Genomic DNA, 11,366 nt, shown 5'->3' with positions numbered 1-11,366 from the left:
GGGCAGAACTACTTCCGGTTTCTTCTCCGGGCGGAAGCGTCGGAGCGGAGAGGGAAAACAGCGCTCCTTTCCGGTGTAGGGGTACTGTTGAAGTAGCCACCGAGGAAAGAGGGGTCATCTGTGAGGTGAGTTCCAGGCGGTAGAAGAATACTGTTCGTGCGATTGCCTTCCCGTGGGCAAGAGTCTTGTGGTCCTGAGGGAGACTGGGACAATATTTTGAAATCCTGACTTCCTGGCAGTTATTAATAGAGCGCTCTAGGTGCCTCAAGTTTGAAGCCGAATTGGAGGTTCTTTAAATCCCTTTAGGTAGCCAAACCTTCATTCGGCAGTTCTCCCGAGAGTATTAATTCCCGTGCAGACGAATGGGCTGCGGATCCCAGGGCACGGAAGAGACTGGGACTCCTGGATGTCTAAGGAGTGATATTGAATGAGAAGCAACCCCCCGCCCCCCCGCCACCACCACCACTTTCGTGGCCTCAGTTTCTCAGACCGTGATGGGGAGAGCGGGGAAGGGTTGTGCAGTCGCCGCCGCTGCCTCCTTGCACCTTTTTGACAGGCCCTTCCCTCTTGGAGTTGCTGTAGGTTAACGTTTTCCTCTGTGGAGCTTTGGGGTTAGGCAGTCATAGGTTCTCACCTTGATGGTACTGCTGATGCGTTGTGAACTGAGGCCTTAATGGATCCTTAAAGCAGTTTTACTTTAATATTTTATTATGAAAATGTCCCACCTGTCAGGTTAGTTTCTTTCTCTTCCTCCGTTCTTGTCGCGTGGCAACAAAAATTTGGAGCAACGGACGAAAAGGCGTAGAACAACAGACAAGTTACAGCTCCATTCAGCTCAAGCAGATAATCTTTTATTAATCCAGCACTCCGTAGGAGTCCTCCTCATCCTTCCTGTCAAGCCCTCTTGGCTTCCCTTTTTACACTTCAGTCTCCTCCTTTTGGCTTTGCCCCGTTCAAAGTAGGGCTTGTACCGACCATCAGTCAATGAAAGGGAATAAAAATGGGCATACGCTCAAGGCCAAATGATAATTATAAGTTGTATAGCTTCAGGCTGTGTTGGTTATGTCTTAATAGGCTCCTAACTGCCTAACCGCAGGTAAGGTTACTTGGAGAGGCCCCTGCGGTCATGTTATATCCACTGTGTGAATAGGATACATGTGCAGGAGTTGAAAAGTCTCTGTGGTTGTATTTGTAGCATATTTGTGAGCTCTCCTGGCTGTGTCTCGGAGTTTAGAGACGGTTTGCATCCCTTTCAGCCAGGCTTCCCCTTGTTGCTCATGTCTAATTTCCTACCTAACACAACTTACATAAAGTGGGATCATAATATAAAAATCCCTATGGCCAGAGTTTCTGTTTATTAATACTTTTGCCATACTGGCTGGGTATTTTTTTTAATATATAAGGCAAAGTCTGTCTATCGTGACATGTCACCCCTAAATACTTTAGGATACATGTGTAAAAAGCAGAGACATTTTCACAACACTAAACTAACTATACTTCAACTTTTTAAAAATGTTTCAGCAATTTTTTTTTAATTTTAAAAAGCATACAGGCACACAAAAAAGCGGGAACATTTTCTTCCATGGCCATAATACTATTATCATAATCATATTATCATATTATATCATAATTATCATACTATTATCATAATACTTACAAAAGCAACCCTAATAAAAATGTCAGTTTGAATCAGAATCAATTCAAATAATTGTTTTGTCTTTTAAATTCGTCTTAATTTCTAACAGGCTCCCCCTCCACACATCCTGGTTTGTTTTTTTTCTTTTTAAATATTTGTTTGTTTATTTGGCTGTGGTGGGTTTTAGTTGTGGCATATGAGATCTTCGATTTTCGTGGTGGCATGTGGGATCAAACCTGGGTCCTCGGCATTGTGAGCACAAAGTCTTCTTGTCACTGGACCACCTGGGAAGTCCAGTCATTTCTGTTATTATAGTGCTTTTGTGATGTATTGACTGGATGGGTGGTTTCATTGATTACACACCTACGTGGGCCCTATTGTTGGAAGTCATTAACTGATACTATCATGCCATCTCTGTGCCCAGCCCCCACCCCCAGGTGCCAGGCAGTGCTGAGACCCAGCCTGGAGTCCAGCCCAGGCCCCACCTCTAGGGGACTCCTAGTCTGAAGGGAGAAATTCTGAGATGGCTGTAATGGAGGTAAATCAGGGCATTGTCAGAGCATCAGGAATACCTACCTCAGGCTTCCTGAGGGGGCCTGGGAGGAGGAAGCGGATGGGATTTCCAGGGTCGGGTAGGGGGAGGACCAGGCCCACAAGGATGTCCAGGAGTGGAGCCAGGCCCTGCCTGTAGGACCTGCCCCATTCCACACTGAGAGTCAGCACAGAGCCTAGGGCCACCTGCAGCCAGGCGGCACCAGCCATGGCCTCGGCCACAGACGCAGATGCCTGGGTCAGCCCCCGGCTGCAGTGGGCACCTTCTCCCTAAGCGAAAGTGAAAGTCGCTTGGTGGACTCTTTCCAACCCCATGGACTGTATTCTCTAGGCCAGAATACTGGAGTAGGTAGCCATTCCCTTCTCCAAGGGATCCTCCCAACCCAGGGATCGAACCCAGGTCTCCCACATTGCAGGTGGATTCTTTAACGTCTGAGCCACCAGGGAAGCCCAAGAATACTGGAGTGGGTAGCCTATCCCTTCTCCAGGGGATCTTCCCAACCCAGGAATTGAACCAGCGTCTCCTGCATTGCAGGCAGATTCTTAACCAACTGAGCTATCAGGGAAGCCCTGGGATTCAGTGGAGTTAACATGTATAAAAGGCTTATAACAGGGCTGGGTTTACCAGACCTCTTAGATGAATACCAGTCACTATTAATAGAAAAATCTCAGATGTTCCCTTTTTGCTTTTAGGGAGCCTCCCTCCTTCCTGCTTCCGATACTTCCTATATCTGTCTGTGAGTTCCTTGAATGTAATTGGCCCTTTGGGTTCCCTTAACACAGGCCTGCACCCCCTGGGACAGCCAGCAGCATCCATGTGACCCCATGCTCTTCTCGGGAGGGGACTTGTAGCATCTTTTAGTTCTAAGAGGGATCTCTGACCTCAGGAGATTGAGGACTCAAACAAATCGACTGCAGAAAAAGACCTGGGGAGATAATAAGGGAGATTTGAATACCAGCTGGATAGTAGATGATGTTAAGGAATTATTAATGCATACATAGTATTGTGATCATGTTTTTTAAACACAGTAGCCACGAGTCCCCAGAGGCTGTGGCACGCTTTGATACTTGTCTCAGGGCCCCGAGGGACTGTATTTTTTTTTTAATCACTTCATTTTAATTAATTTACATTCAAGCACCAATACTGGATTCAGTCCCTGGGAAACTTTTAAGTATGTCTGGTGCAACCAGGACATGTGATTGTACATTTGCTCCTGTAAATTTTATGAAATCTAAATGTAGGACAAGTTCCTCCAGTGAAAATTGTTCTCTGAGTCGAGACATACTAAAAGAGTGGACTAGACTGTGGATTTTGAAGATTTCGTAGGAGAATGGGAGCGGATTAGCCTTTATTCTTGGATTGTGACCTCCCCGGGAGGACTGCCAGCTGTCACGTGACTGAGGGGGGCGGCTCTGGAGCCCCAGTGCCCGGGTTCAAGTCCAGCTCTGTTGCCAGGGGGGCTCCATGGGCCTGGTTTCTCCTCTGTAAGAGGGGAAGGTTGATAGGTAAGAGCTGCTCTTCCTTGGCCGTGTCCTCTCTGAAGTGCTAGTGACAGCAGGTGGTGGTAGTTCTGTTTTCTGAGCCTGTCCTAACTGAGGAGACCATAAACCTGCCCACCCCAGTCAGCGGTTCTCAAACTTCTTGGTCTCAGGATCTTAAAAATCAGCAAGGACTCCAAAGAGCTTTTGTTTGTGGAAGTTCGATCCATCACAGTTTGCCCCATCAGGGGAGTTCCCTGGTGGTCCACTGGTTAGGATTCCGCACTTCCACTGCTGAAGGCCCGGGTTCGATCCCTGGTCTGGAAACTAAGATCCTGCAAGCCACAAGTGCAGCCAAAGGAAAAAAGATTTGCCTTATAAGATGAAAACAGACATGAAAGGGTCTTTATTGAAATACTCATATAACAAAAAATTCATCTACTTAAAGTATACAACTCTGGTTTTTCATAGAATCACTATTTTGGTAACCATCTCCACTTTCTGATTTCAGGACATTTTCATCACTGCAGAAAGAAACCCCATCCCCCTTAGCAGCCACTCCCCACTCCCGTCCTCTCTTCTCCCAGCGGGTGGCAGCCACCAGTCTCCTTTCCGTTTCTATGGATCTGCCCATTCTGAACCTTTCATATAAACGGAATCAACAATAGGGCCTTTTGTACCTGGCTTCTTTCACTCTGTACCAGACATCTTTTAAAGCCAGGGTTGTACAAGCACAAGTTGCCCAGCCTCTGGAAAACTCCAGCAGACACTCATTAGGGAACGAGAGGAACAGAAGCAAACACATATTGGTGTCATGGAAATCATTCTGTGGGCCCCCTGAAAGTATCTTAGGGACCCCTGGCGTCTCCACAGACCTTACTTTGAGAACCACTGGCCTAAGCAAGTGGCTTCACTTCTGTCCCTCCGTTTGCCTCTCTCCAAAGTGGAGATGCCGATGAAACAGACCTCAGAGGGTGGCTGAAGTTAGACGATTGATGAGATGAGGCCGCGGGGAGTTGGCCTGGGGGTCAGGGGTCAAGCAGTGTCCCTTGTGCTTATTCCCGTGACAGCCCAGAGAAGTAATGATCCCTCTCTAGCGGTTCCTCTCTTCTCAGAGAGAAAATGTCCCAGTCTACAAAGCCAAAGAGCTTGGCCACAAGACAAGCAGCCCAGTGCCAAATACCACGGAGGGTCAAGGCAGTTGACAACTAAGAATAGAGTGGGGAATTTGTCCCTGCGGAGGTGAACTCGACCTTCATGAGTGGTGATGGGTGGGGGGACGGGGGCGGAAGCCAGGGGGCCAGGGCAGAGGAGGGGGCTGGCAGGTGAGCCGGGGAGGCGGCAGGTGCCGGCCACCTGCTCCAAAGCTGGGGGGTGAGGGGAAGCTGGAGGAGGGGCCGTGGGTCAAGTTGGGGTGTTTCACCAAGGTCAACCTCTGCACGCAGCACAGTGGCCGCGGCTGGAGTGACAGGAATGTTCCACATCGCAATTGGGGTGTAGTTAGGAGGGTGTATGCATCTGTCAAAACACATCAACTGCATCCTTACGGGTCTGTGCATCTATTCCCTGTAAATGGGAGACGCCAGTAGGGGGCGTGCAAGGCCCATAAGTTCCAGAAGAGGTTTTGAAAGAGAAAGGCAAGTTTCTGAAAGCATCACAAACCAGGGAAATAAAGATGAAGTTGCTTTTTTATATTTTGGGAGCCCCTGGTGGTGCCCCCATCCCTACCTTCTGGATCCTCCTTGCAGCCAGAGAACTGGGGAGAATAATTTCCTGAACATTCCATATGCCAGACTCTGTGTATGACTTCATTTAGTCCACACAGCCATCCAGTTAACGTCAGGTACAGCCCATGGTTCTGCGCACCTCTTACCAAAGGGCTCTGAAAGAGAATTATCCGTCCCAGCGAGGAGAGGGCCCAGGCCAGGCAGAAGGTCTTATTCCATTGATCCCATCAACCCTCAGCTTGTTCGATTGATTTACTTTTGTTAAAAGGGACTTACTCTTGTAATCCCCCTAGTCTTCCACTAGCCGGTAAAGACCCTGCCTACCAATGTGGGAGACGTAGGAGATGTGGGTTCAGTCCCTGGGTTGGGAAGATCCCCTGGAGGAGGGCATGGCAGCCCACTCCTATATTCTGGCTTGGAGAATCCCATTGACAGAGGAGCCTGGTGGGCTGCAGTCCATGGGGTCTCAGAGTGGGACAGGACTGAAGCGACCGAACGTGCGTGCATCCGTCCCCTAGTCAGTCCCCTCCCTTCCATGGGCAGCCATTGTTATATGCATGACCCTTTTGTTTGCAGTTGTTCAAAATGTATTGTTTGGGGCACGTGTAGATTGTTTTCTTTCTTTTCGCCCAGCGTCATGGTTTTAAGATCCACCCATGATGCTCTGTACACACCCAGTCAGTTGCACCTCACTGCTGGGTGGTCTCCTTGGTGGGCAGTCACTGCCCGTTCCTGCAGGATATTCAGTTGCCTTCAGCTACCCCCCAGGATAAACGACACCACTGTGAACATCCTCGTACATGCACCCTAGTGGGTGTCGTCTCTGTGCAGAATCGCCTCCACTCGCTTTGTGGAAGTCCCCCAGCATCCCTTGCGGGGCGCCTCTCGCCAGCCCTCACCCTGGTCTTGGCGCGCGCTCACAGCGCTGCCCGCCGCCCTGGAGAGAGGAGCATAGTGATGTCCCATCGTGGCTCTCCTGTGAGGAGAGCTTGAGGCATCCACCCGTCCGTCTTGGGCCGCTCCTGTAACTCGCATGTTCTCACCCTTGGCGCGTTTTCCTATCAGGGTAACTGGGTTTTTCTGGTTGATTTACCAGTCGGTTCTCCCTCTAACAGTTGTTTTGAAAACTCGGAATTTATTCCAACGCGAATGATACGTGAGGGAACAATTTGAGCAACAGGCACACTGCACCTAAGCGAATCCAGACACGCTCAGTTGAAATGCGCGTGTAGCATCCACACACACTCGAGAACCCAGAGCATCTGCCCAGCGCTTCGGTCTTCCATGCGTGTTCTTGCCCTACCCATCGCCTCGGATGCCAGAACTTTCCATCAGATGGCACGTAACGCTCCTTCCACCACCTCAGGATAACTCGCAACTTGTGCCCCTTCCAACACCACTTCCAGAAGCAAACTTCAGGCCTTTTTCAGGATGGAGTGCCTTTTTTTTTTTCTTTTTTTTTTGAGGGTAGAGGCCTTTCTTAACCATTTAATGAGTGGAAAACTGTCTTCCCCTGCCCCACTGCCAGCTTCCCCATCAGGTCAGATCAGGAACCATAAAGATCCAGTCCTCTCTTGGGCTCCCTCCGGTCACCACCACCTTGCAGCTACCTCTTCCTCCCCCCGGGGATGACGCGGCACGGCAAGAACTGCACAGCGGGGGCCGTCTACACCTACCATGAGAAAAAGAAGGACACAGGTACTGGGTTTGGCGAGGGGGGCAAATGGACCCCATAATGCCCAGGTCACTCACGTTGCCCCTCTGGTTGAGCTTGGTATGCGTGTCTTTCTCCTGACCCTGTTAACACAGCCCACGTGACTGATGGTCATAACCAGAGACGTAACAGCCCACACAAGCCAACAACCTTTTCCCTGCCTTGTACATTAAGTGCCTTCCTGCTTGAATTCATCTAAGCCTCCTAAACACCCACAGAGGAAGGAATCAGTGCTGTCAGTCCATATTCCAGACGGGGAAACTGAGGCCCAGAGAGGTGTGGGCACTTGAGCTTGTTCCCAGAGCCAGAAGGCCTGAGGGGAGTCAGCCACGAGCCTCTTCCCCCAGCTGGCTCTCAGGCTGCCTCAGAGCCTGTCTGTCTGTCACTTACCCTCTGGGGATGAACACCTGCTGTGGGTGTGCCCCGCCCCTGACACACAGACCCTGGGCACAAGCTCCTGACTGCACAAGCGCCCCCCACCTCCGCTGTGTCCTCGCTGTGTCTTTCTCTCCGAGGTTGCACAAGGGCACATCCCCTGTCTCTCCATCCCTCTGTGTGTTCCTGTCCCCAGCGGCCTCAGGCTACGGCACCCAGAACATTCGACTGAGCCGGGATGCCGTCAAGGACTTCGACTGCTGCTGCCTCTCGCTGCAGCCCTGCCATGACCCTGTCGTCACGTAAGCTGGGCACGTGAGTGGGCTGGTTGGGGGGCAAAGGGCAAGGGAACCGCTGGAGGGGCTATACAGCCAGGGTGCCCTAGGTAAGCCACCTACCCTCCCGGAGCCTCGGTGTTCCCCTCTGATACCTGGGCACGATCCTAGTGTACTTCGTGGGGTGTGGAAGAGAATACGTTCATAATAGAGGGTAGGGCTCCTGGAACACTGCCAGCCCGTAATAACTGTTCGTGGAGTGCTTCCCGTTATCTGCCTCTTGATTGCAGAAGCTTCCCTGGTGACTCACATGGTAAAGCGTCTACCTGCAATGTGGGATACCCAGGTTTGATCCCTGGGTTGGGAAGATCCCCTGGAGAAGGAAATGGCAACCCACTCTAGTACCTTTGCCTGGAAAATTCCATGGACAGAGGAGCCTGCTACAGTCCATGGGGTCGAAAAGAGTCAGAGACGACTGAGCGACTTCACTTCCCTCACTTGACTGCAGAGATCCAGCTGATGCCACATAAGCCATACCCCCAGGCAAACCCTTACCAGGCGGGACATTCCAAGGACTTAGGAGTACCCTTCCAGGATCCAGGCACAGGCCAGTCCTTTGGTTGGAATATGCAGGGTGTGGACAACCTTGGCCTCCTGAGCTAACCCTTTATGGCACAAGATTTTCCCCTAAGCTTTGGAGCACATTACAAAGCCAGGAGTTAAAACGGCGCAGTCACCTCTGAGAGCTAAGCAGATCCCTGAGTGAGCTGCTGCCTGTAAGATGCTTAGGGGGTCCCCAGGACAGGGAGCTGATGTTTGACGGGTGGCTGTTAACTGCTGGCCATGCTTTCTCATCCTCTCTTCTCTTTGCAGCCCAGATGGCTACCTGTATGAGCGGGAAGCAATCCTAGAGTACATTTTGCACCAGAAGAAGGAAATTGCCCGGCAGATGAAGGTGAGCCCGTTTTATGGGTGAAGAAACTGAGGCCAGGAGATGTCACAGCACTTTTTAGAGGCCACAGAGCTCATCAGTGACAGAGGCAGGGTTTGAGCTCTGGTGGTCTGTCTCCAGCCAAGCTGTTGACCACTGCTGCCAAGGGACAGAGAAGCCACCGAGTCCCAAACCAGCTAAACGGGAAATGGTTTGGGTGTCCTACGCTTGATGGGAGGAACCAGCCGAGGCAGCAGAGATACACAGCATATGACTGTGCGGCCACCAGCCTGCACCAAATAGAGCCTCTGCCCGGAGTGTCCCCTGCGTGTGTCCCGGTTTACCCTCCTTTAAATTCAGAGAGCCACCCCACCCCCACCTAGGGTGCCCCAAACCCACAACCCACAGGAGAGGACCCGGCTCACTGCTCCCTGGCCACCTGCAGGCCTACGAGAAGCAGCGGGGCGCCAGGCGAGAGGAGCAGAAGGAGCTGCAGCGGGCGGCGGCGCAGGACCACGTGCGGGGCTTCCTGGAGAAGGAGGCGGCCATCGTGAGCCGGCCCCTCAACCCCTTCACGCCCAAGGCCGCCTCGGCAGGGAACGGCCCAGGTGAGAGAGAGAGATGAGTCTGCAGGTAGGTGGGGGGGTCCCACAGGTGCCTCTGTGGGTGCGGCATCCCAGCCCCTCCCCGCTGCAGACGATGCCCAACCCGGGTCCAGTGCGGGCCCCGCAGGCAAGGACAAGGACAAAGCGCTGCCCAGCTTCTGGATCCCGTCACTGACTCCCGAGGCGAAGGCCACAAAGCTGGAGAAGCCGGTGAGACCCGTATCCCAGCACACACCCGTGCGTCCTCTTTGCCAGAGAGGGCCAGGTTCACCTCTCCGACCCCCTGCCCAAACCAGGGTCCTGAAGGCCCCCTCCCCATCCTCCCACCACCTGGCTCCAGCGCCACCTGCTGACCCTGCCTCCCTCTCCCACCCCCACCCCCAGTCGCGCATCGTGACCTGCCCCATGTCCGGGAAGCCGCTGCGCATGTCCGACTTGACGCCGGTGCGCTTCACGCCGCTGGACAGCTCCGTGGACCGCGTGGGGCTCATCACGCGCAGCGAGCGCTATGTGTGCGCCGTGACCCGCGACAGCCTGAGCAACGCCACGCCGTGCGCCGTGCTGCGGCCCTCGTGAGTCGTCAAGGGGACAGCCCAGGGACATGCTGGACGCGGTGGGTGTGGCCGTGGCCCACTGTCTGGGGCGGGGCCCGTGATCCTCAGCCCCCGACCCTCACCTTTACCACAGTGGGGCGGTGGTCACCCTGGAGTGCGTGGAGAAGCTGATTCGCAAGGACATGGTGGACCCGGTGACTGGGGAGAAGCTCACGGACCGCGACATCATCGTGCTGCAGCGGGTGAGTGGCGCCCCTCCTCCCCGCCCCCTGGCCTTCCGGTAACCCCGCCCTCCTGCCAGAGGCCCCGCCCCTTTGTCTTAGCCCCGCCCTCATCAAGCCAGGGGCCAGGGATCAGCCTCACCTCCGCAGCTAGGGAACCCTCATGGCACCCTCTCCTCCTACAGGGCGGCACGGGCTTTGCGGGCTCCGGAGTGAAGCTGCAGGCGGAGAAGTCCCGGCCGGTGATGCAGGCCTGAGCGCGGGAAACCAAATAAAAGGGGCTTGGACGCGACTGGCCATGTGGCGCCTTCATTCACCGCACCGGAGCCCAGGAGCCCGGGAATGGCGTGCGCTCCGGAATGACTGTGCTTTGAAAGCGTGGGCTAGGAATGTTTGGTGTGGTCTCACGTTAAGAGTGAAGTCTGAGTGGAATGCAAACGCACAGATGTAAATGGGTTGAGTGGCCGCAAGTCGGAATGTGAGCGGCAACCACCGGAGGGCGCCACGTTAACGGGCTAAATGGAAATCCCCGCGCATTCCTTTTGAGTTAAACCAAATTTGAAGCCTGGGAGCTTCAGCGGCACGTGTCTCCCATTGCAAAGTGTAATAAGACACCCAAAGGTAATGAAGTGCTGTGTCTGTGCGAGAAAGGCATCCAGGCTAAAGAAGGCTGTGAGGAACACCCCCTCCCCCGCCACCTGAAGGCTAGAGGGTGGAGAGGAAGAGGAAACCGCAAGTGCAAAAGCCCAGAGGCAGCAGGTGGGTGTGAAGAGTGGGAGGAGGTCAGAGCAACCCGGTCTGGTGGACCTGCCTGGAGCTCGGACTCGGCTGGGAGGGCAGGGGGGCCCTTTCAAGCTGTTTTTAATAACCGTTGAGTAAGAGAAACAGACCCTGTGCAGTGTGGAGAACCAGAGCTAAAGCTGCAAAATATGGCAAAGAGTGTAAAAATAAAGACTGGAAGTCCTGCCTCTCAGAGCGATCCCCGGGTTCTGTCCTTCCAGGTCTTCCTCTGCCAGGTCTTCCTCACAGGAGTTTTTTCCACCAAAGAGATTTCCATGCACATACTGCTCCGTTCATTGAACAGTCACTGCCCTTTCATTTTGGAAAACGGCCTTGTCATCTAAAGCCCAGACGAGATTCATAAGTGTCCTTGAATGCTGGGCAAGCTCATGTCTGGTGTAGGACCAGTGGGTGCATCTGGGGTGCTGCAGGGAAAAGTTATCAGTAGGAGGGTGGGTCATCCTTGCTTGCACTCTGGGGAGCCCCCCAAACCCAGCACTTCCTCCCTCAGACATTT

The 11,366-nt window shown here is 53.2% G+C and overlaps 1 protein-coding gene across 1 annotated transcript; it reads left to right on the top strand.

Annotated features, from left to right (window-relative positions):
• The first annotated feature begins 83 nt into the window (after positions 1-83).
• Positions 84-11,042, top strand: NOSIP (nitric oxide synthase interacting protein). Its single transcript, XM_027978620.2, has 9 exons — positions 84-125; positions 6,923-7,092; positions 7,680-7,785; positions 8,632-8,713; positions 9,135-9,297; positions 9,386-9,504; positions 9,679-9,866; positions 9,982-10,090; positions 10,255-11,042. The coding sequence occupies exons 2-9, from the start codon at positions 7,023-7,025 to the stop codon at positions 10,324-10,326; spliced, it is 909 nt and encodes a 302-aa protein (XP_027834421.1). The 5' UTR covers positions 84-125; positions 6,923-7,022; the 3' UTR covers positions 10,327-11,042.
• The last annotated feature ends 324 nt before the right edge of the window (positions 11,043-11,366 follow it).

Source organism: Ovis aries, chromosome 14 (assembly GCF_016772045.2).
Source record: "Ovis aries strain OAR_USU_Benz2616 breed Rambouillet chromosome 14, ARS-UI_Ramb_v3.0, whole genome shotgun sequence".
Classification (NCBI taxonomy): domain Eukaryota; kingdom Metazoa; phylum Chordata; class Mammalia; order Artiodactyla; family Bovidae; genus Ovis; species Ovis aries.
This window is presented reverse-complemented; position numbering and strand designations above follow the sequence as displayed.

What these genes read in the sequence shown, in the direction of transcription:
- NOSIP (XM_027978620.2), top strand. Translation starts at nt 7,023, where the DNA reads ATGACGCGGCACGGCAAGAACTGCACAGCGGGGGCCGTCTACACCTAC. An exon ending in TGCCATGACCCTGTCGTCAC is followed by an intron (nt 7,786 to 8,631) that starts GTAAGCTGGGCA and finishes TTCTCTTTGCAG; the next exon opens with CCCAGATGGCTACCTGTATG. An exon ending in CTCGGCAGGGAACGGCCCAG is followed by an intron (nt 9,298 to 9,385) that starts GTGAGAGAGAGA and finishes TCCCCGCTGCAG; the next exon opens with ACGATGCCCAACCCGGGTCC.